Source organism: Silene latifolia, chromosome 8, assembly GCF_048544455.1.
Source record: "Silene latifolia isolate original U9 population chromosome 8, ASM4854445v1, whole genome shotgun sequence".
NCBI classification, from domain to species: Eukaryota; Viridiplantae; Streptophyta; class Magnoliopsida; order Caryophyllales; family Caryophyllaceae; genus Silene; species Silene latifolia.
Window position 1 is genome coordinate 109634198 of NC_133533.1, and position 26375 is coordinate 109660572.

Sequence of the window (26375 nt, forward strand, 5' to 3'; positions counted from 1 at the left end):
TTACCCGCATACCAAACATGAGAAATACACCTCACATATTACTCCCCTATTCATTCCCCTCCTATTACCCTCAATCCAAGCAAGCCGTTAATAGTATTAAAAATTATTATTAAAAAAATTGTATTATAAAGATTTTTAGTTTTGATTGATTTCTAACCCCATACTACCTAGAATTGAAACAAACACAAGGTATAAGGTATAAAGTTTCAACTCGATATCACCCCGCGCATGAAACAAACACCCTCTAAGACAATTTAAATAGGGATTAAGAAAAGAATATTTCGGTGCTTTAGATATATTAAAAGCGGGTTTTGAGTGATATTTATTTTACATTCTGCATCTATGAGTAAAGTGTTTAGAGATCAAGATTTATGAAAATTATGATGACAGTCGAGTTACTTGAAAATTGAGTCAAACGTGGTCAAGTCAACTAAAGTCGAGCTGAACCCGAAGCCGTAGTGGTCAAGTAGCGAGTCAATAATTCTAAAATTCATTCCTATCCGACATGAGAAATATAATGAACCCGAACCCGAACAATCGATCGAAAAGATTTGAATTGATAACTGATCGAATACCCGATTTGAGAAACATGAATAGTACCAAAAACCCGGCTCAATTCGAATCGAACTAAAACTGAACCAAATTCAATAATAACCGAATGATATTAGAACTTGAATATATCTAAACCGATAAAACCGGAACTTATTGACATAAACTTAAAATATTTATTTTCTTATAAAAACACTCATATTTTAGTTTTTATTTATTTATTCTTTATTTATTATTGGTATTATGAATTATTATACTTAAATTGAAAAGCATAAGGTACATTTAAGTTAGTTTTTTTTTTTTTTTTTTTTACCCTTAGCTCGAGAAAAGTATAACTTGAAACTCAACCGAATTGATATTAACCTGACCAAAATTGTATCCGACTCAAAATAGGACAAATGGCTAACTGAAATGAACTCGATCGAAATCAAACTGACCCGAAAACTAAAGTCAACCCGAGTTTAACCGAACCGATTTAACCCGTTCCGAAACTAAACCGAATGACCCCTTTGCAAGGTTTATTTTTCCCACTGTCAAGTGAAATCTAGTGGTGAAGCCCTCAAATATAAATACTACTCCCTAATAAGTTGGGTAGTTTGAAAACCTTGGAGAACAAGAGAAGCTAGGGTTAGAGCGGAATCAGCAGATATGGTGGCCATCCACCATTGATCAGGGTTTCATGGGACACGAGTTTTATACGCTCTAATCGTCTATTCTAGATTTCCAACTACAATAATTATCAATAATACAATTATCATGGAAGGCAATAAGGGATTGAACGGATTATCAGAGCACCTACTATTGGAGATAGTGTCTAAACTACCTTTGAAAACCGCCATGGCTACGGCCGTGTTATCACGACGATGGCGATGGCTATGGACCCATCTCACTGACATCGACATCGATATCACATCGTACCCTACTTACACTCACCCTAATAGTCTTGGTAACTTACGGTCTCTCGTACAGAATGTCCTCCCCAAACTAACATCGTCTCCGTTCATTCGTAATTTGAGTTTCCACCTCCGTTATGACGGATTTCAGAATATACGTCGTATGACGTCTAAAGGTGAAGAGAAATACAACACTGATAATATAGTTTCATGGTATGATTGGGCATCTCGTCATAAAAACCATCTTCGAAAATTGAGAGTATTACTCGACCCAAATGGACCGGGTATGTTTTGGGATACTCCACTTTGGATTTTCGAAGCATCTTGTTTGGAAGTCCTTGAAATTAATCCATGGCGGCTTAGGTTCGGCGATGACCATGATAAGTATCGTAATTCATCGTTTCATCTCCCTAATTTGAAAAAAGTTTGTGTCAAATTAGATTCTCGTAACCCTTGGATTTTGGAAAAGCTAGTATCTTCTTCCCCGTCGCTTGAAGTTTTCTCCTGTCAAATTTATTTACCGTATTGTACTTGGAATGAAAATCCTACCATTGTTAACTTATCAAATCGGAATTTGAAGCGATTGGAGATGGAATGTTCTGAGCCTATCCATGTCGTAATCAATGCACCTAAATTGGAGTATCTGAGCTTTCATGCCAACAAGCACAACAACTACGAAACGCTGTCTTACAAAATATCGTTTGTGGATTCCCCAACCGCGTTGCTTACTTGTTCAATTTCTCCATGGACTGATCACCAGGGTAGAGATATCTTCCTCCCTTCGAATTTATTTTCTGTTATTTCCGGTGTAAGTTCATTGACTACTGCTGATCAGAATCCGACACCTTTCATAGCTTCGACAATAACCTTCAGGTGCCTTACTCATTTACGGTTTTTGGTGCGTCGTGATTTAAACGAGGCGGAGGACATGGAAGGCTTGGGTTTACTCCAACAATGCCCTATCTTAGAGGTCCTTACCTTGGACTTATCAGAATATTTACAACGAAAAAAGCATAAATGGTCATTACCTGATTCCAAACCTCAATGTCTAGTAACTCATGTCAAGAGAATCGAGATATTAGCGCACCCGTTTATTGTTGGGCTTGAGGACATGTTATTGCACCTACTCAACTACTTGTTAGGCAATGCCGGGGTTCTGGAGCTGCTTAAAATCACTATCATTCCTCCTCGTCGAGACGTGACAGGATATAGTTCAGCGAGGTACTATGAAATACAATTGATCAAGGAAGTGTTCAAGGTCCCTAGGTGTTCTCCACAGTCCCAAGTTGAATTCTATAGTCCCGATCGCAGCGTATTAGGCGAAGGAGGTATCGACTTTGCTCCTTCCATCACATCCTTGTTACTTTAGTAGTCTCATTATTTATGGTTTTCAATCGTTTTCTCTTAAGACAAACATATCCGTATTTAGCTTAAAACTGTTTGTTTTGTTTTTATTTATTTGTAGGATTGGCGATGATGCTGGACAGTATTAGAGATGATTCACTTTAGTCGGAAAAGATGATGTTACAAATGAAGAAAATGAAGGTAATGGAGGCTCATGTAATCTAATATGTTTATGCATTGAACTTATGTTTGCGCTCTTGTTATTTTATACTCCCTCCCTCCCTCCCTCTGTCCTATTCATTTTTTATAAATAATAACAAAGGTAAACAAATGAATGAGACGTAGAAAATATTTATGTTTCTCTACTTTCTGTATCACTATTCTCCTGTGTTGTATGCTGGTTTCTCATTACATTGGTGTACCTGCCCTGCTGCCCATACGTCCGTTATACCTATATTTGCCGATTCATGTTGTAGGTTTAGCTTGGCGTAAGGAAATTCTCTGCAATTTTGAAAACCTGATATTGCAAAGTGAAGGGTCAAAAGAAGCAAGAGATTTTATGGACCAAATTTACACAAGTGCGTTGGCGGGTATACACAACATTTTTGAACATGCATCGGTTAATCAGAACACCAACTGCGAGAGCTCTAATGCATCTCATAAAAAATACTAGGACCTGTATGGTGTGTAGGGCCGTATGATGTATGATCAAGTACCCTTGATCGAGAGATTGTTGGAGGCTCAGTAATTCACTTGTTGACGGATTTGCTTTAATATTCGGTACTACTATTTAATTTTAAACTTATGTATTTTTTAAGACCAGATTTCGAAACAATTAAATGGGATGTGATGCGGTTTGCCTCGTCTTTGAGCGTGTTGACCTGGACATTGTTTCCGGGATGGAACAGTAGCTCGACCAGGAGAAATTGCTGAATTTGATATATTAATGTTTGACAAAGAAAGTGAGTATATACATATCAAAAACAGCAGAAATATCAAGATAGACGGAACATACTCAAATATTATGAATTGTACTGTAATATGGATTGTATGAAAAATAGAAGAGTAATAGCGACAACAACGCCCGTGGAATAAACATGAAAACATTGGTTTAGAAGACGGATTTTTGCTACCTGAAATATTGCTAAATAAAACTCCCTCTGTCCCTCCCGGTTGTCTCAATGAGTTGTTGTCCTTTCTATTTTAAGAAAGAACTTGATGAACAATTTGATCATTCACACTCAATTTGTTCCACTTGGATGTAGTAATTGGCCTCTTCGTCTTTCCTTGGTCTTTGTGCCAAAACACCAATTGACAACAATTAACCGGGACGGAGGGAGTAGATAAGTAAATGTTATCCCATTAAATGAACAATAAATTTCTTATGGTTCAAATCCCATTGCATGTATATTCCTTTTTTTTTTGGCTCTCAATATTTTTTATACTAGGTTTGGTGCCCGGCTACGCCCGGGCTATATTTATTTAACATTTAAATTTTATTTTCTATGAAATATGATTTCTCTAAATTTGGTTAACACATACATTTACAATTTCTATATTGAAATTATGATGAGAGGTAAAATTAATCAATATGAGACACGTTCACCTCTCCCGCTGTTAATATTATTACTTCCACTACATCCCCTGTTAATACTATTACGTTTACTACTTCTTCGGTTACTGTTGTTTGTTTTACTATTTATGCTATTTTTACGATTAACCCGTTAGTTTTGTCAAACTCGTATATTTAAATAAATTAATATTTTCTTAAAATTGAATTGTTAGTTAATTTTTCATACTCTTTCTGTTGTTCCTACTGTTACTTTCATTACATGTGTTGTGACTATTATTACTTTCACTTCTCCCGCCGTCATTATTTTTTCTTTCACTACTCCCACATTTATTATTGTTAATTTCACTACCTCGTTGCTGCTAGTATGACTTTCACTACTCCCATTGTTATATATTATTGTTGCTTTTACTACTCACATGGAAGGTTACTATCATAATAGTTGATTATCTAGTTGTATTAGAGTTATTTATTTAAATAAATCTGAAATATTAGATTAGAATATTATTTAAGAGTAATCATTATTATTTACTAATTAAATTACAAATCTAATGAATTATGGAATATTATATTTTTGGAAATCTGAATTGATTTACTTACCTTTTAATAGTTTCCAAAATATAACATATACTTATATTATATTTATGTATGTTAAATAATTAACATATTTATACTAATTAATACCATAAGTGGGACCCGTTTATTTAAGGAAACTCGCCATATTCTAATATTCTCTAAATTTATACTTTTAACCAAAACTATATAATATTTACATTGAAGTCCCTTGTTCAGGTCCATCACACGACGCTAGCGATTTAAAACTATATAGTATAATTAATGTATATAGATTTATTTAATTACATGGAGGTCCCTTGGTTTCTGGAATTAATATATAGTATTGATTTATAAGCTATACTTTTTTTTTTTTTTTTTTGGAAGAAAGTAGTACATTAAATTAAAACACAAGAAAAAAGTACAAAGAGTTCGGGGACATCACGGTGGGGGGTCGGGAGGGAGGGGCTCAATAGCCGCTACAAAGTCAATAGTACATAAACGAAGAACGAAAGGTGGGGCGAAGTCCCAATTAATACAACCATTACTAGGACTACTATCAACTAAACCGGCTTTGGCGAGAGCATCTGCAACACCATTGGCCGATCTCTTCTCAAAAGCGATCTTCAACCGGGTGGAGCTTTCCAACAGGTCCCTACACTCAAGAATAACATTAGCAAATTGACCACAGGGCTGGGCCTCGCTCAAAATAGAAGTAACCGCAATGAAGCAGTCCGAGGCAATAATAACACTATCCATGGACGCAAGGCCGGCTCTTAGACCCTCCCTAATGGCTAAAACCTCACTAACAAAGGGGGTAGGGGCAGGAAAACGTCTAGACCAACCCCGCACCCAAGACCCTAAATCATTCCTGACCACACACCCAATACAAGCTAAGGAGGAGGGGAGGGAGAAAGCCGCATCAACGTTGATTTTAAACCAACCAAGCGGGGGAAGGGCCCAGCTACAAGGGTAGCAAGAGGCAGAGGTAACCACGGATGGAGAGGGTGGTAGACTGGGTGACGAAGCAGCGGCCCAAGACAAGGCAAGATTGATCGTGGCATCACGGAAAAGGAGGGACGGTCTGGGAGGGGTGGCATTGAAAGTAGAGTCACATCTTTGAACCCAAAGGCGCCACAAGATAACGGAAAAAAGGGTAGCCCAAGACGAATTACGAGAGGTACAATTCTCGTGGATCCAGGGTTGGAGGTCGAGAGAAAAGAAAGAATGGTCGACATTGAGGAGGGACCAAACGGAGGAAGCAATACTACAGTCACGAAGGAGGTGGAGAGATGATTCCTTAAGGGAGGGGTTGGGGCACAGGAGGCAAGACGGGGAGGGAATGATGTTTCTTTTGAAGAGAGTCAACTTGTGTGGTAACTTGTCCCACCACACAAGCCAAAGGAAAAACTTGATTTTTGGAAGAGTGGGGAGGTCCCAAAGCCACTCAAGGGTAGGAGTGAAGGTGGGGGGGTGGTTACTCAAATTGAGCAGGGAGGAGTAGGCAGAACTAATCGAAAATTTACCCTTAGGGGCAAGGTTAGTGGTAAGGAGATCAGGTTTGCTGGCGGAGGGGAGGGGAATGGCAAGAATAGTGTTTAACATGTCGTCAGGGAGGACAAAGTCAAGGCTGTCAAAAATCCAAGCGCCATTAATAATGAGAGACTGCAGTTTGGCATTGGAAGAAGAGGAGGTGAGGGGACCCTGAATAACCGCACGGAGGGGGCCAAGGGAGGACCAACAGTCTGACCAAAGGCAGACTGAAGCTCCATCACCGATGGACCAAATGGTGTGGTCCTGGAGGAGGGGGAGACCGACACCCACATTTTTCCAGATGTGGGAGCCCAATCGAAAGGAATAGGGAGAAGGGGTCGGGTACTTGCTTCGAATAGCGACGGAAATCAGGGAGTTCTTGTTCAGGAGAATGTTCCAACTGAGTTTCATCGAGTAGGCATCGTTGAGAGATCGGGCAGCCTTGACACCGAGGCCCCCATGGGCCAAAGGGAGGGTCACCAGATCCCAGTTCGAGAGGTGAAGCTTTTTGGAAGAGGCTCCCGACCAGAGAAAGGATCTAGTAATCTTATCAATATCACTGAGGATGGAGGAGGGGAGGCGAATGCATTGCATGGAGTGAGAGGGAATGGTACTAATAGTGGAGTTGATGAGACAAAGCCTCCAAGCTATACTTTTTTTTTGATACCCTGGAAAATAAATCCAGGGTTCGCCCATGACACAAACAAAGCAGTTGCCCCAATAATTTTTACTTTCAAAAACAGTTTCATGAACTATATATAAAGAAGTTTCAAACAATGGAAAATTCTGATGGACTATTGTACCGAGCTTTGTTAATTCATTTCGTAAAATTGACTTTGTTATTGTAGCATTATTCCTAACCCGCCTCCTGATGGACTATTGTAATACCGGTGACTCTTGTCTAAGCAAAAACTACATATAGAGAGAGTATCTGTATCTCTCGTCTAACAAATACAACCATTTCATACCCAATTAAAAGCATAAGAGAAAAATTATAATTAAATACGAGTATGTAATAAGGGTTGCAAGACATAGCGAATCGTGTCACAAACACGCTGAACATACTCTTCGATGTCAGAATCACTAAGACGGAGATTCAAACCCAAGCAAGGGATGTAAGCTAAGGCGAAATTAATTTAGGGAAGACGTTGTGTAGTAGAGTAAATAACTCAACATAGTCAATCTCCATATTGATGTCGAACTAGTTTAGACCCCGTGCATTATATGCACGGTACTTAAAGTTTAATATTTTTTTTATAAAATTACTTATATAATATTGGTACCTTATAATTGTTTACATTTGTCATCATTGTATTTTGATTTGATAAATAAAAGTTAGAATTGAAAATTAGTTAAAAGAATTGAGTAATGAGTTGAAATATATTTTAATGAGAACATTTTTATAGCATAAAACTAATGAGTTTCAATTTTTATTTTTATTTCAATTTTTTTGTCACGAAATTAATAAACAACGAACGTTTTTATACAGAATATGGGTCAATAAAATATTTAGCAATTTATAGTTTTATATCAAATTTTTTTATTTTAATTAAAATAATATATTTTAGAGTTTAGTGAAAATAATATAATTTGTTGAAAAGATTAATTTTAATGAAAATATAATAGATGAAATAAATTGTCATTGTTAGTTTCCTTATTTAGTAAATATAATTATCATTAGTTTCCTTTTTGAAATATGCTTTTTGGCGGGAAAATGATAGAGTTCACCTATTCATTTAGTATATAGGGGATTGGTATCATACGGAATATGATAACAAATATTAGATTTTCCTAATTTCCTAAGTGCAACCACTTAAATAAGGAAATAAATTAGATTTTCTTAATTAAACATAATTTTTTCATCAAATTATAATACTATATAACTTTTAAATAAAATACAATAAAATAAAATTAGTATAAACTATAACCTAACTAGGAATACCGATATTTATATATATACCCTCCATTCAAATATTCTAATTCAAGAAAACCCGATTCGGCAGAACAGGATGGAACGCAACGAGAGATTGAATGGATTACCAGACCACCTATTATTGGAGATACTGTCTCTACTACCTTTAAAAACCGCCATCGCTACAGCCGTGTTATCACGACGATGGCGATGGATGTGGACCCATCTCACTGACATAAACATCGATATCACATCGTACCCTACTTACACTCACCCTAATAGTCTTGGTAATGTACGGTCTCTCGTACAGAATGTCCTCCCGAAACTAGCTTCGTCTCCGTTCATTCGTAATTTGAGTTTCCACCTCCGTTATGACGGATTTGAAAATCATGATCAGGATAATAAAGGTGAAGATAAATACAACACTGATAATATAGTTTCATGGTATGATTGGGCATCTCTTCATAAAAACCATCTTCGAAAATTGAGAGTATTACTCGATCCACATGTGCCGGGTATGTCGTTTCCGGTTCCTCCGCTTTGGATATTCCAAACACCATCTTTGGAAGTCCTTCAACTTACTCCAATGTGGTTTATCCTCGACAATGACCATGACCATGTTAAGTACCGCAATTCATCGTTTCATCTCCCTAATTTGAAAAAACTTTTTGTTAATTTATGTTGTCACGATCCTTGGATTTTGGAAAAGCTTGTATCTTCTTCCCCGTCACTTGAAATTTTGTACTGTTCAATTATTTCACGGCCTGCTGTGAATGATAATCCGATTATTGTTAACTTGTCAAGTCGGAATTTGAAGCGCTTGGAGATGCAGTTATATAATCCCACCGATCTTGTAATTGATGCACCTAAATTGGAGTACTTGAGCTTTCATGCCAACAAGTACGGCTACTACAAAATGCTATCGTCTTACAAAATATCGTTTGTGGATTCCCCAACCGCGTTGCTTACTTGTTCAATTTCTCCATGGACTGATCACCACGGTAGAGATATCTTCCTCCCTTCGAATTTATTTACCGTTATTTCCGGTGTAAGATCATTGACTACTGCTGATCAGAATCCGACACCTTTCATAGCTTCGACAATAACCTTCAGCTGCCTTACTCATTTACTGTTTTTGGTGCGTCGTGATTTAAACGGGTTGGCTTTACTCCAACAATGCCCTGTCTTAGAGGTCCTTACCTTCGACTTATCCGAATATTTACAACCAACAAAGCATAATTGGTCATTACCTGATTCCGCACCCCAATGTCTAGTAACTCATGTCAAGAGAATCGAGATATTAGCACACCGCTTTGTTGTTGGGCTTGAGGATATGTTATTGCCCCTACTTAGCTACTTGTTAGGCAATGCCGAGGTTCTGGAGCTGCTTAAATTCACTATCAGTCCTCCTCGTCGAGACGTGACAGGATATAGTTCAGCAAACTACAATGAACTACACTTGATCAAGGAACTGTTCAAGGTCCCTAGAAGTTCTCCACAGTCCCAAGTTGAATTCTATAGTCCCGATCGCAGCGTATTAGCTAAAAAAGGTATCCCCTTTTGTTTTTCACTTTTTCTTTTCTATTTTTTTCGCATGGACAGTTGTAAAGGATGATTCATGTCAGCCAACCCCAAATCAATTTGTGATTAACGCTCTGATGTTGTTGTTGTTTTGCTGTTGAGTTTTATACTCCCTTCTCGATCCGATTCATTTATTTACAAAGAATAACAAAGATAAACAAATGAATGAGACGGAGAGAATATTTATGTTTCTCTATGTTCTGTATCATTACATTGGTATTCCTGCCCATAATTCATCCGTTACTATGTTGTAGATTTGGGTTGGCGATGGGTGAAAAGAAGGGTCAGAAAAAGCAAGAGTTTTTATGGAAATCAATCAGCATTCTCGATTTTATGCCTTGGAGAGGACTCGAACCTCCACGCTCTTTAGCACGAGGATTTTAAGTCTCGCGTGTCTACCATTTCTTCACCAAGGTTTTTGAAGATGCGTCCGTTAATCAGAATACCATTTGTGAGAGCTTAGTAGATTTGTTGTCCTAATTTTGTTTTAGATTTCTTGTCCAGTTCAGTAGTTCACTTGTTGTGATGAATTGATGTCATTGAAAGTGCTGCTTATTAATCGTCTCTTGTGCCCATTTTTAGTACATGTTTGCATAACAAACATAACCATTTTATGGTCTATTGTGCCCATTTTTATTAGTACGCTCATTTATACTATTCGTACTCATTTTATTACTTCAGCTACCATTTCTACCTCATAATTAGTCTCCTAATAAACTTACAGTCCGTTTTTCTTAAGACCATTGCTTTTGGTCTGAAATAAGACGGGTAACATGTCATCATTTTACAATAAAATGTTGTTATTTTCTGATAACATGTTACCATTATTGTTCACATCATTTTCAGGGTAAAAAAATGACACCTCTAGTCATAACATTTTGTGAATTAATTGGTTACATTTTCTTAAAAAATGGCAACATTTTATCCGTCTTACAAATAAGACCAAAAGTGTCCGTCTGAAACAAGAATTTGTGATAAACTTATGAGAAACCATCTCTTACAGGACTTGTTAGCTTATTTGCAAGTCACTCATGCATATAGAGAATTCCATAACGTTATGTACACAACTAGACATGGGGCAATTTATTTCGGATTACTTGAAATCGAACTTCATTTGATTTCAATGAGTAAACTCCAGCTTAAGTTTGATTTCTCGATTCGCAAGAGTTAGAAATCGAACTTCTGACCCTTATTTAAGAAAAAAAAGCTCACATGGTAGTAACATATGCACTACTATATATTAAATAGAGATATGAAGTATAATGTTAGATAGAAAAAGAAAGGAAATCTCAACCCTTACAATCCTATTTCAAAATCCAAGTTTTTTTTTCATTTCTTGCCTCAAAAAAATTTCACTTTGACTAGCAATTAGCATGGATAATCAAGGCTCAACTTCACCTCATGTGCTAATATTTCCATTACCAACACAAGGTCATATAACACCAATGTTAAACCTTGCTCAAAAAAATTTCACCTTGACTAGCAATTAGCATGGATATCACATCGTATATCAAGTCATAAAACTAATGTCGAGCTGAACCCGAAACCGTAGTGGTCAAGTATCGAGTCAATAATTCTAAAATTTATTCCTATCCGACATGAGAAATATAATGAACCTGAACCTGAACCTGAACAATCGATCGAAAAGATCTAAATTGATAACTGATCGAATACCCGATTTGAGAAACATGAATAGTACCAAAAACCCGACTCATTTCGAATCGAACTAAAACTGAACCGAATTCAATAATAACCGAATGATATTGGAACTTGAATATAACCGATAAAACCGGAACTTGTTGACATAAACTCAAAATATTTATTTTCTAATAAAAACACTCATATTTTAGTTTTTATTTATTTATTCTTTATTTATTATTGGTATTATGAATTATTATACTTAAATTGAAAAGCATAAGGTACATTTAAGTTAGTTTTTTTTGTTACCCTTAGCTCGAGAAAAGTATAACTTGAAACTCAACCGAATTGATATTAACCTGACCAAAATTGTATCCGACTCAAAATAGGACAAATGGCTAACTGAAATGAACTCAATCGAAATCAAACTGACCCCAAAATTAAAGTCAACCCGAGTTTAACCGAACCGAATTAACCCGTTTCGAAATCAAGTGAAATCTAGTGGTGAAGCCCTCAAATATAAATACTACTCCGTAATTGGGTTGTTTGAAAACCTTGGAGTACAAGAGCACCTAAATTGGAGTACCTGAGCTTTCATGCCAACAAATACATCTACTACAAAATGCTGCCTTACAAAATATCGTTTGTGGATTCCCCAACCGCGTTGCTTACTTGTTCAATTTCACCATGGACTGATAACAAGGGTAGAGATATCTTCCTACCTTCCAACCTTTTCAGTATTGTATCCGGTGTAAGGTCACTGACTTCTGGTTATCAAAACCCGACACCTTCCATAGCTTCGACAATAACCTTCAGGTGCCTGACTCATTTACGCTTTAGGGTGTGTCATGATTTAGGCGCATTGAACGGCCTGGAAGGCTTGGGTTTACTCCAACAATGCCCTATCTTAGAGGTCCTTATCTTCGACTTATCCGAATATTTACAACCAACAAAGCATAATTGGTCATTACCAGATTCCGCACCTCAATGTCTAATAACTCCTGTGAAGAGAATCGAGATATTAGCGCACCCGTTTGTTGTTGGGCTTGAGGATATGTTATTGCCCCTACTTACCTACTTGTTAGGCAATGCCGAGGTTCTGGAGCTGCTTAAAATCACTATCATTCCTCCTCGTCGAGACGTGACAGGATATATGTAACACTCCGGTTTATAAAAGAAGTCCTCGTCAAGACATTCCCTAATAAAACGGACTGTTACCATCTCGGTTTCCCGAGGTAGTGAATAACAAATTAAACTCCAAGGCAATTTATATAATATTTTAACTTAATTATTACAAAACCTCTTTACGTCGAATTACAAGAACTAACATAAATAAAAGTGAAAGTCTTCTAGATGATGATCTAGCTACTAAGTCGTCTGATCCAGTGTCTCACGCCCATCCAGCTCCCGTTCTATCTCTTAACCTGTCAAGTCTGCTCGCCAATATTTGGGTCGTCACAGGTGTTCACGAATACACAGGGTCAACCGCGAGGTTGAGTAGGGAAAACAATAAAACAATAAATATGATATGCATGATACTCCGCCACCTCCATCGCCATCTCAACTCAATCTCATATCTCATATCCCCTTACGCCCGGCCATACCGATCCCCGGCAGACACAACAATCGACCGTCGTCGATATACCAGCTCAATGGCTGAGGACACCAGGGCAAGTCCTGCAGAACCCGCCTGGGCCTTATCACAACATCACATCGTATCTCAACACCGTCACCACCACATCATCCTCCAACTCCAATGCATATGAAATGCTCAACAAGAATTAATGTAATGCAATATGTATATAATTCACTGAACTGATAAATCATAAAGTCATGCCAGTTACCCGATGTTGTGATATCATACTCAATACGATCAAATCAGTCAATCACCTTTCCGAATATAAATGATAACGTAAATTAACAACCAGGAATTCAAGTCAACACAATTCCACTATGACGATAATAGGACAAGTGTATTTCCCTACCTCAAAGTGCCAAAGAAATCCAATTAAGCGATTTAAGCGATCCAAAAATAAAGCAATGAATTTGATTATCGATCCATCACGAATTCGTCACCTAAAACAATTATAATAATATAATTACTAACTACTAAATATAGAGATCTCCCAAAATAGAAACTTTCCCGATATAGTAACTTTCCATTTTAACCAGTCCCGACTCAAAATCCATCTCTAATTATTTTAATCAACTCGGGGATTAAATTAAATAAATTATTTAATTGACTCGGGAATCATTTATTCAAATGACTCGGGAATTAAATCAAATGATAATTAAAGGATTAAACGAATTATTCGATTAAGAGAAACCCGAATTAATTATTGAACAACTCACAACCCGTCTTAACCCGTCTTTAATTATTTAAATGCACTCGGGAATTAATAAATTAATTAAGAATGCGACCCATTACGAAATATAATGATTAAATTATGAAAACCCGTCTTTAAATAACTCGGAAGTTCATTTAACTACTAAACACGATAATTTAAATAATAAAGACAACGAATCAAACCCGACTACACACACGCACACCTTCGCTCTCACCCCCACCCTTCACGCGCCACCTTCACCACCACGACAGCCACCGCACATGCTGCCCACTTCGACCCCACCACCAACAACCACCGCCAGCCTGGTCGACCGCCGCCGGCGAGTCGAGCCAGGGCTGACATATGGCCAGGTTCACCGCTAAACCTCACCAAACACCCTCTGAACCTCATCCTACAACCACCGCGACTGTCACTTAGCACCTGTCAAATCACCACCACCTTACTCGTCGTCAGACCACGCATCTAGACACCATGGCACCACCGTGTCGACCTCCCCCGAGTCAACGGTGGCGCCACCCCAATCCTAACCACCTGAACTCGCCTGAAAACCGTAACTAACCCGTTAAACACCCCCCCATGTCGCTGCCACCTTCCTCTACCACCACCACCACCTACAGCCCACCTGACCGCCACCAAAAGAGGCGACTCAGACCACCCAACACCATTACCCCGACACCAACCACCCTTATTCCTTCCCTGAGACACGCAACCCCAACCAAAACCCGACTCTAAAACGAGAAAAACAGAGCATGGATTGAACTACTACCTTTACCGCCACTAAAACCACCACCACAGCCGCCTATGACCGTCGACAAATGGCCGTAGCCCTTCCCTGCTGCACTGCCAAGGCCTGCCCTCACTTTTTCTCCCTCGAATTGCGTGAAAGGTTGCTTGTATTGTTCTTGAATTATCGTTCAAATGGGTAGGTATATGTAGGCTTAAAGGTTGTGTTATGCTTGTTTTGTCATCATACGATTAGTGGTAGGTATTTAATAATAATAATAGAATTATAATAGTATAAGCAGGGACACGCATGATGGCATGAACAAACAACAACAATAATAATAGTGATAATAATATATATAATAATAACACAAATTCTTACGGTAGACATGATATACCCGTCACTTTGGAGTGACGGATACCATTTTGCCTTACAAAATACCCACTTTTTATCTCTTTGTAATACTATTCATGTAATCCCCTTTCTCCACTAACCCATTTTGTTATCATTTTAAATTATGAGCCACAAATGGTAACCCAACACAAGGAAGATTGATTGTAATAATAATACATATAATATAATATGTGAAAGTTGGATGTGCATTGTGCAGAGAAAGTCAAAAGAAGAAGGGGAAAAGAAGGGAGGTGGGGCGTATAAGGTGACAACAAAAGTCCCTACACAAACATAATAATATTAATATATATATAATAATTTATAAAATAATAATAATAAGCAAGGGTGTGCAGGGTGGACGTCACACGGGTAGTACTACTACTAACCATACTATATATAATAATAATAATAATAATGTAGTACTCCGTAAATAATAACAATAATATATATACTATTATATAATAATATGTGAAAGTAGAGTGTGGGGTGGATAGGATATGTGTTGTCGACATACGATTGGTCCGAGTTAAGATAAGATTCTCAAATAAAATGTGACGGTCTAATGTTAGACGAAAATTAAGACGGAAATTATTATTATTACAATCATTATTATTATCCGACCAAAAATACGTATACATATTTTATTATATAAATCATGCCTAAAGATATAATTTAATCGTACGTATTTTTATATAAACGAGCTTTTATATAATACGTTTATAAAAATCGTGTTTGACATAAAATTAATTAAATCGAGTAATTCAAAAATATATAATAAAGTGATTAAACGGTTTAATAAATTTTAAATGTCAAAATGAGAAATTTATGGGTGTTACAATCACCCCATCTTTTAAAAAGTTTCGTCCTCGAAACTTGAAAGTAGAAGTGAAAGGTTATATAAAACAAATCCGGATCTTTGGAATCGGTAACCAAAACATTTAAAAGGTCACTTATCGTAAGAATCAAAATTCTTTCAAGAACTTCAACTAAAATTATCAACTAAACTTTAATTTTATCACTTGTTAAGATACATAACTACTGAACATGCGTGCTACTATCATCATATAAAAACATTATAAGGTCACATTAATAAGGCTCATGAAATAACCAAGCAATTGTATGAAAACTCAACATAGAACGCACATTTTACAAGTCATGATTCACGTTGTAACTTCCAAAGACCACGAACAAATAACCGTTCGAATAAAACTTGATTCATATTACTTTTATAAAACACGGAGAGTTAAAAACACAGGGAAAAAGAATTAGGTTTAAAGCACAAGAATTCCATTTTTAAAAGAATTTTGTAATTCAATTGATCAAGACAAGCATGTGACAGTAATTGGTCTGAAACTTGGGTCAGTTTGCAAAACTTATTATTTAATATTGAGACATCAAGATTTTTCGTGGCTTATCAATTTGAAAACACATGTGAATTTTATGATCGGTGGAGTTGGAATTATGCGAGAATTATTAACACAATTTAAATGAGGATTTTCTTTTATAGAATCGTGGGTTAAACATCACTGCACAAGAACTTCCTAACCACAGTTCACTAAGGTATTTATTACTCATAATCCGTATGTCATATAAGTGTGAAACCAACGTCAAATGATCACTAACTCACGAGGCTGTTTCCCATAAAATTTTTATCGATAGGCAACAAACAGAAAAGAAATGGTAGTAAGGTCAATTAAAGAGTAACATCAACCAAAACGAGTTTCAGCACTATGTCATTCATTTTCTATGTCCCAATTCCTACAACTATACTATCGATACTAATCCGTCCTGACTTAAATCCAACATTGTACTTACGTAAACATCTATCCCATAAATACCCTTCGCATCTCGATCTACTCTGTATATCTAAATCACGATTGTTATGGCTAAAGATATGAAATTCTATCGTGTTTCTTATTACTATCACCAGACTATACTAACATGGCTTCGGGATCACATAACCGCATATTACTTAGTCATAGTAGTACTATCAACACATCATTCATACAATTTACTTACCGTAGCGTTGTCCTGCAATAAGCAATGTATCGATCAATTAACACTTATGCAACGATATAGGAATTTCCTGTTCAACCTCAAGCACTATTCTACCCTTTCTCTCGTATACACTCATGGTTTCCGGTTCAACTGAGAGGACCACAGGTTCGGTGTGAGGGGGCCCCTAACTCGTACCTTACCGTAGTGTGCTCCTAACAGTTCTATCCCGGGTTCATTTTATTTAGACTCTTCCTATGTTCATTGGGCTCATTGGTTTAGGCCTGAGGATCGTTCGCTCTGATACCACTTTGTAACACTCCGGTTTATAAAAGAAGTCCTCGTCAAGACATTCCCTAATAAAACGGACTGTTACCATCTCGGTTTCCCGAGGTAGTGAATAACAAATTAAACTCCAAGGCAATTTATATAATATTTTAACTTAATTATTACAAAACCTCTTTACGTCGAATTACAAGAACTAACATAAATAAAAGTGAAAGTCTTCTAGATGATGATCTAGCTACTAAGTCGTCTGTTCCAGTGTCTCACGCCCATCCAGCTCCCGTTCTATCTCTTAACCTGTCAAGTCTGCTCGCCAATATTTGGGTCGTCACAGGTGTTCACGAATACACAGGGTCAACCGCGAGGTTGAGTAGGGAAAACAATAAAACAATAAATATGATATGCATGATACTCCGCCACCTCCATCGCCATCTCAACTCAATCTCATATCTCATATCCCCTTACGCCCGGCCATACCGATCCCCGGCAGACACAACAATCGACCGTCGTCGATATACCAGCTCAATGGCTGAGGACACCAGGGCAAGTCCTGCAGAACCCGCCTGGGCCTTATCACAACATCACATCGTATCTCAACACCGTCACCACCACATCATCCTCCAACTCCAATGCATATGAAATGCTCAACAGTAATTAATGTAATGCAATATGTATATAATTCACTGAACTGATAAATCATAAAGTCATGCCAGTTACCCGATGTTGTGATATCATACTCAATACGATCAAATCAGTCAATCACCTTTCCGAATATAAATGATAACGTAAATTAACAACCAGGAATTCAAGTCAACACAATTCCACTATGACGATAATAGGACAAGTGTATTTCCCTACCTCAAAGTGCCAGCAAATCCAATTAAGCAGTTTAAGCAGTCCCGAAAATAAAGCAATGAATTTGATTATCGATCCATCACGAATTCGTCACCTAAAACAATTATAATAATATAATTACTAACTACTAAATATAGAGATCTCCCAAAATAGAAACTTTCCCGATATAGTAACTTTCCATTTTAACCAGTCCCGACTCAAAATCCATCTCTAATTATTTTAATCAACTCGGGGATTAAATTAAATAAATTATTTAATTGACTCGGGAATCATTTATTCAAATGACTCGGGAATTAAATCAAATGATAATTAAAGGATTAAACGAATTATTCGATTAAGAGAAACCCGAATTAATTATTGAACAACTCACAACCCGTCTTAACCCGTCTTTAATTATTTAAATGCACTCGGGAATTAATAAATTAATTAAGAATGCGACCCATTACGAAATATAATGATTAAATTATGAAAACCCGTCTTTAAATAACTCGGAAGTTCATTTAACTACTAAACACGATAATTTAAATAATAAAGACAACGAATCAAACCCGACTACACACACGCACACCTTCGCTCTCACCCCCACCCTTCACGCGCCACCTTCACCACCACGACAGCCACCGCACATGCTGCCCACTTCGACCCCACCACCAACAACCACCGCCAGCCTGGTCGACCGCCGCCGGCGAGTCGAGCCAGGGCTGACATATGGCCAGGTTCACCGCTAAACCTCACCAAACACCCTCTGAACCTCATCCTACAACCACCGCGACTGTCACTTAGCACCTGTCAAATCACCACCACCTTACTCGTCGTCAGACCACGCATCTAGACACCATGGCACCACCGTGTCGACCTCCCCCGAGTCAACGGTGGCGCCACCCCAATCCTAACCACCTGAACTCGCCTGAAAACCGTAACTAACCCGTTAAACACCCCCCCATGTCGCTGCCACCTTCCTCTACCACCACCACCACCTACAGCCCACCTGACCGCCACCAAAAGAGGCGACTCAGACCACCCAACACCATTACCCCGACACCAACCACCCTTATTCCTTCCCTGAGACACGCAACCCCAACCAAAACCCGACTCTAAAACGAGAAAAACAGAGCATGGATTGAACTACTACCTTTACCGCCACTAAAACCACCACCACAGCCGCCTATGACCGTCGACAAATGGCCGTAGCCCTTCCCTGCTGCACTGCCAAGGCCTGCCCTCACTTTTTCTCCCTCGAATTGCGTGAAAGGTTGCTTGTATTGTTCTTGAATTATCGTTCAAATGGGTAGGTATATGTAGGCTTAAAGGTTGTGTTATGCTTGTTTTGTCATCATACGATTAGTGGTAGGTATTTAATAATAATAATAGAATTATAATAGTATAAGCAGGGACACGCATGATGGCATGAACAAACAACAACAATAATAATAGTGATAATAATATATATAATAATAACACAAATTCTTACGGTAGACATGATATACCCGTCACTTTGGAGTGACGGATACCATTTTGCCTTACAAAATACCCACTTTTTATCTCTTTGTAATACTATTCATGTAATCCCCTTTCTCCACTAACCCATTTTGTTATCATTTTAAATTATGAGCCACAAATGGTAACCCAACACAAGGAAGATTGATTGTAATAATAATACATATAATATAATATGTGAAAGTTGGATGTGCATTGTGCAGAGAAAGTCAAAAGAAGAAGGGGAAAAGAAGGGAGGTGGGGCGTATAAGGTGACAACAAAAGTCCCTACACAAACATAATAATATTAATATATATATAATAATTTATAAAATAATAATAATAAGCAAGGGTGTGCAGGGTGGACGTCACACGGGTAGTACTACTACTAACCATACTATATATAATAATAATAATAATAATGTAGTACTCCGTAAATAATAACAATAATATATATACTATTATATAATAATATGTGAAAGTAGAGTGTGGGGTGGATAGGATATGTGTTGTCGACATACGATTGGTCCGAGTTAAGATAAGATTCTCAAATAAAATGTGACGGTCTAATGTTAGACGAAAATTAAGACGGAAATTATTATTATTACAATCATTATTATTATCCGACCAAAAATACGTATACATATTTTATTATATAAATCATGCCTAAAGATATAATTTAATCGTACGTATTTTTATATAAACGAGCTTTTATATAATACGTTTATAAAAATCGTGTTTGACATAAAATTAATTAAATCGAGTAATTCAAAAATATATAATAAAGTGATTAAACGGTTTAATAAATTTTAAATGTCAAAATGAGAAATTTATGGGTGTTACAATATAGTTCAGCAAACTACAATGAAATACAATTGATCAAGGAAGTGTTCAAGGTCCCTAGGTGTTCTCCACACTCCCAAGTTGAATTCTATAGTCCCGATCGCAGCGTATTAGGTCAAGAAGGTATCGACTTTGCTACTTTATTAGTCTCATTATTTATGCAGTTCATGAAAATATATATTTATGTTTTTCAATCGTTTTCTCTTAAGACCAACATATCCGTATTTAGCTTATTGTTTTTTTTTGTAGGATTGGCGAAGATGCTGGACAGTATTAGAGATGATTCACTCTTAGTCGGAAAAGATGATGTTACAAATGAAGAAAATGAAGGTAATAGAGGCTCATGTCATCTAATATGTTTGTGCCTTGTAATTGAAAAAAAAATTCACAGCTTTTTGAACTCGTACCCTGTAGTTATGGTTGGTCAAAGTTTTTTTTAACGAATAAACTTTGGCCGACCATAATTCCCGACTACGAGTTGAGACATCCATGAATTCTTTCTCAAACTGAAGACCTCTTAAAGACGGTCAATTTGAAAAAAAAAAAGTTTTATCGTATTCTGACCTTGTAGCCAAGAGTTATTGACGGTCAATGTTTTTTTTGTAAGAAAAGAGAGGTACATCTTAGAAAATGAAAAAGTTGAGGGATACACGAGAGAATATCCCAACTTAATATGTTGGTGCTCTTGTTATTTTATACTCCCCCTCTCTGTCCTATATATTTTTTTACAAGGAATAACAAAGGTAAACAAATGAATGAGACGTAGAGAATATTTATGTTTCTCTACTTTCTGTATCACTGTTCTCCTGTGTTGTAGGTTTGGGTTGGCGTAAGGAAATTCTCTGCAATTTCGAAAACCTGATATTGCAAAGTTAAGGGTCAAAAGAAGCAAGAACTTTTATGGACCAAGTTTACACAAGTGCGTTGGCGGGTATACACAACATTTTTGAACATGCATCAGCTAATCAGAATACCAACAAACTGCGAGAGCTCTAATGCATCTCATTAAAAATACTAGGACCAGTATGGTGTAGGGGCGTATGAACTATGAATTTTCTATGATGAAGTACCATTGATCGAAAGATTGTTCGAGGTTCAGTAGTTCACTTGTTGACGGATTTGCTTACAGTAATTAATTTGTAAAACTTATGTATTTTTTAAGGTATTAAGTAATAATTTATCTTAATTTTGTTTTAGATTTGTTGTCTAGTTTAGTAGTTCACTTGTTGTGATGCATGGATGTCATTGAAAGTGCTGCTTATTAATCGCCTCTTGGCTTTTCGACTTAAATAAGCTTCAAGCAAGAGGAAAACCAGAAAGTTGCATAAACAAGTAAATGTGTATGGGCAAGGTATTAGAAATGTATTTGTGTATGGGCAAGGTATTAGAAATGAGGGAGAGCTGATTGTTTGTGAATGTGAATGTTTTGTTATTGATTTGTTTATTTGATATCTTCTTACTTGTTACAAGCAACTACACTGCCTATTTATAGGCATATTATGTCGGTGGTTTCATGACATGCCTTCCTCTTATACATTTTTGTACATTTCAGAAATCTCTAGACCAATAGCCTAGATTTTTACATGAAACAATCTAGATACATGAAAGTGTAGTCATAGAAGATTTTTATGTTTTAACTCTAGATTTTTCTAGATTAGTTTTTAACATGAAGACCAGATTTCGAAACAATTAAATGGAATGTGATGCGGTTTGCCTCGTCTTTGAGTTTGTAGCGTTGGACATTGTTGCTAACAGAGCGTGCTGAAATTCTTTGGCAGATTGCATAGAACTGAAGTCAAACTTGAACCGGAATGGCGGTATGTGATGATCTGTTGTCTAAATAAATACATTCATCCCATACCAAATTAAAAGCATAAGACAGAAATTATAATTCAAATGTAGTAATAAGCAAACATGACGAACATACTCTTCGATGTCAGAATCACTAAGACGGAGATTCAAACCCAAGCAAGGGATGTAAGGCGAACTTAATTTAGGAAATACATTGTGTAGTAGAGCCGTAGAGGCAATAACTCAACATAGTCAATGTCCACGGAATATTAAAATAGATAATACTCTGCTTTATACTAAGATGAATCAAGATTTGCACTAGGAAAGTAGTAATAGTGTGACACAATAATGTTAACTTGAAAAAAAAAAAATTTATTGCTCGAGCAATACATTTTCTTTAAGTGGGCTATTAGGGTAACTCCAATAGTTGTATTTAGGGACTTGCTTGTAATTATTAAAAATTGTCAAGCAGTATGCTTACCATTGGAGACGAAAAATAATATGTTTCGTCTTCAATGGTGAGCATACTCCTTGTAAGCCATTGTAACTCTACCAAGTTACAAGGCTTGACATTTAAATGGAAAAAATAATCAATTAAAAAATAAGAAAATAATTTAAAATATAATATTTAATGTTATGTGGGGCATACAATGTATTGTAGTTTAATATTAAAAGACGATGTAGCTCGAAAACTATGTTGTTTAGAAAAGTGATGGGAAAGACAAGCTACATGTTACCATTGGAGTTGCTCTAAGTAAATAGGAAAAATAACAAGTTTACCTAAGTTCAACCACTTAAATAAGGAAATAAATTAGATTTTCTTAACTAAACTTTTATTATTTCATTATATATAATTTTTACATCAAATTATAATACTACTATAAACTTTTAAATAAAATACAATAAAATAAAATTACTATAAACTATAACCTAACTAGGAATACCGATATTTATATATATACACCCTCCATTCTAATATACTATTTCGAGAAAACTCGATTCGACAGAACAGAATGAAACGCAACGAGAGATTGAATGGGTTACCAGACCACCTGTTACTGGAGATACTGTCTCTACTACCTTTAAAAACCGCCATGGCTACAGCGGTGTTATCACGACGATGGCGATGGCTATGGACCCATCTAACTGACATCAACATCGATATCACCTCGTACCCTACTTACACTCACCCTAATAGTCTTGGTAACTTACGGTCTCTCGTACAGAATGTCCTCCCGAAACTAACTTCTCCGTTCATTCGTAATTTGAGTTTCCACCTCCGTTATGACGGATTTGAAAATCATGATCAGGATAATGGAGAAGAGAAATACAACACGGATAATATAGTTTCATGGTATGAGTGGGCATCTGGTCATAAAAACCATCTTCGAAAATTGAGAGTATTACTTAACCCAAATTATTGGCCGGGTACGTTGTTTTCGGAAGTTCCGCTTTGGATATTCCAAACACCGTCTTTGGAAGTCCTTGAACTTTCTGTGTGGTTTGTGTTTGGCTATGACCTTGTTAAGTATCGTAATTCATCGTTTCATCTCCCTAATTTGAAAAAAGTTACTGTTAATTTATTTTGCGACAATCCTTGGATATTGGAAAAGCTTGTATCTTGTTCCCCTTCGCTTGAAGTTTTGTCCTGTTCAATTTTTTTACCGACTACTGCGAATGATAATAATCCTATTATTGTTAACTTGTCAAGTCGGAATCTGAAACAATTGGTGATGGAGTTGTCTCATCCTATCCATATAGTAATCGATGCACCTAAATTGGAGTACCTGTACTTACATGTCAACAAGTCCAGCTACCGCACAACGTTGTCTTACAAAATATCGTTTGTGGATTCCCCAACCGCGTTGCTTACTTGTTCAATTTCTCCATGGACTGATCGCCAAGGTAGAGATATCTTCCTTCCTTCCAACCTTTTCAGTGTTATTTCCGGTGTAAGATCATTGACTACTGCTGACCAGAACCCGACACCTTTAATAGCTCCGATAACCTTCAGGAGCCTGACTCGTTTACGGTTTTTGCTGCGTCGTGATTTAAACGAGGCGGAGGACTTGGAAGGCTTGGCTTTACTCCAACAATGCCCAATCTTAGAGGTCCTTACCTTCGACTTATCCGAATATTTACAACCAAAAAACCATAATTGGTCAATACCTGATTCCACACCTCAATGTCTAGTAACTCGTGTCAAGAGAATCGAGATATTAGCGCACCCAATTGTTGTTGGGCTTGAGGATATGTTATTTCCCCTACTTAAGTACTTGTTAGGCAATGCCAAGGTTCTGGAGCTGCTTAAAATCACTATCATTCCTCCTCCTCGTCGAGACGTGACAGGATATAGTTCAGAAAGCTACAATGAAGTACAATTGATCAAGGATGTGTTCAAGGTCCCTAGGTGTTCTCCACAGTCAAAAGTTGAATTCTATAGTCCCGATCGCAGCGTATTAGCTGAAGAAGGTATCGACTTTGCTCCTTCCTTGTTACTTTAGTAGTCTCAAACCTATAAGTTTATCTCGCTTTTGTATTATGTTTCACTCCCCTTTGTTTTTCACTTTTTCTTTTCTACTCCCTCCGTTCCGCTCATTTGTTGTCCTTTTTCCATTTTGGGTGTCTCAGTCAATTGTTGTCCTTTCTATTTTAAGAATGAATTTAAAAAGCAATTTTATCATTAACAATAAATTTGGTCCACTTGTCATTTAGTAATTGGCCCCATTTTCTTTCCTTGGTCTTTGTGCCAAAACCAAATGACAACGATTGACCGGAACAGAGGGAGTATTTTTTTCGTAGGCTGAGGTATGCGTTTACCCATGAACGGTTCTAAAGGACGATTCATGTCAGCCGACCCCAAATTATATTGGGATTAAGGCTCTATTGTTGTTGTTGTTGTTGTTGTTGTTGTTGTTTTGCATTATTTTATACTCCCTTTTTTGTCCTATTCATTTGGTTACAAAGAATAACCAAAGTCAACAAATGAATGAGACGGAGAGAATATTTATGTTTCTCTACTTATCCGTTACTATGTTGTAGATTTGGGTTGGCGACGGGTCAAAAGAAGGGTTAAAAGAAGCAAGAGCTTTTATGGACCAAGTTTACACAAGTGCGTCAGCGGGTCTACTGATATACCAATTCGAGATCTTGGAATTCAATCAGCATTCTCGAGTTTATGCCTTGAAGAGGACTCGAACTCCACGGTCTTTAGCACGAGATTTTGAGTCTCGCCTGTCTACCATTTCTTCACCAAGGTTTTTGAACATGCGTCCGCTAATCAGAATACCATTTGTGAGATTTGTTGTCCTAATTTTGTTTTAGATTTATTGTCTAGTTCAGTAGTTCAGTTGCTGTGATGCATTGATGTCATTGAAACGTGAAAGTGCTGCTTATTAATCGTCTCTTGGCTTTTCGACTTAAATAAGGTTTAAACAAGAGGAAAACCAGAAAGTTGCGTAAACAAGTATAGTATGCTTTAAGATCAGATTACGCAAGTTGTTAACTGGAAGAGGAAAACCAGAAACTTGTGTAAACAAGAGGATAACCGGGGCTTTTACAGTTCCAGCATTTCAATAGTTGTTAACTGGAAGGAACTCAATTTGTTCGATTTCGTATTCATTAACTATTTACAAGGTTATCTATGCTGCTAATGTTTTGACAAAATCCATCACTTCTAATCCGGAAGCTGAAAAATATCAAATTCGAACAATCAATCAATCAGTTTCGATAAATGCAGCATCTCTTTTGAAATAAGCAGCCGAGAAGGAGAAAAGGGGAAAGGGAATAAGAGACGGGAAAGGAGGAAGTGAAATGAAATCAAACTAATTAAAAATAGATATGAATCAGGTTCGATAAATTACAGATTGACAGAAAAATGGTGACAGACTGATTGAGAGAAAAATGGTGTGTGTGATTTTCTAGTTTTTGGAAAGAGATGTCGAAAGGAGAACAGAAGGGAATAGCAAAGGTATTTGTAGTCCGTGCAAGAAAAGAACAATGCCAAAACAACAGCCAAAGTTGCGTTTAAACGGTTCATATGAAAATCATTTTGGAGTGCAGGGTTCGATTAAAAGTCTCACATTCCGTAAAA

General features: G+C 36.9%; 4 protein-coding genes and 1 long non-coding RNA gene across 6 annotated transcripts in view; 4 read left to right on the plus strand and 1 right to left on the minus strand.

Annotated features, from left to right (window-relative positions):
- Window positions 1–26375, plus strand: part of LOC141597281 (putative RNA-dependent RNA polymerase 5) — a 198107-nt gene that overhangs the window by 160756 nt on the left and 10976 nt on the right. The window lies entirely within an intron of this gene.
- On the plus strand, window positions 1306–2811 carry LOC141595719 (F-box/FBD/LRR-repeat protein At5g53840-like). Its single transcript, XM_074415683.1, has one exon. The coding sequence runs from the start codon at window positions 1306–1308 to the stop codon at window positions 2809–2811; it is 1506 nt and encodes a 501-aa protein (XP_074271784.1).
- LOC141595720 (F-box/FBD/LRR-repeat protein At4g26340-like) lies at window positions 8451–10318 on the plus strand. Its single transcript, XM_074415684.1, has 3 exons — window positions 8451–9903; window positions 9956–10013; window positions 10189–10318. The coding sequence occupies exons 1-3, from the start codon at window positions 8451–8453 to the stop codon at window positions 10316–10318; spliced, it is 1641 nt and encodes a 546-aa protein (XP_074271785.1).
- On the minus strand, window positions 16137–20001 carry LOC141595856 (uncharacterized). Its single transcript, XR_012522321.1, has 3 exons — window positions 19305–20001; window positions 18176–18266; window positions 16137–17623 (listed from the first exon to the last, which is right to left on the minus strand). It is a non-coding gene; the product is annotated as an uncharacterized LOC141595856 (long non-coding RNA).
- Window positions 23296–24786, plus strand: LOC141595721 (F-box/FBD/LRR-repeat protein At5g53840-like). Its single transcript, XM_074415687.1, has one exon. The coding sequence runs from the start codon at window positions 23296–23298 to the stop codon at window positions 24784–24786; it is 1491 nt and encodes a 496-aa protein (XP_074271788.1).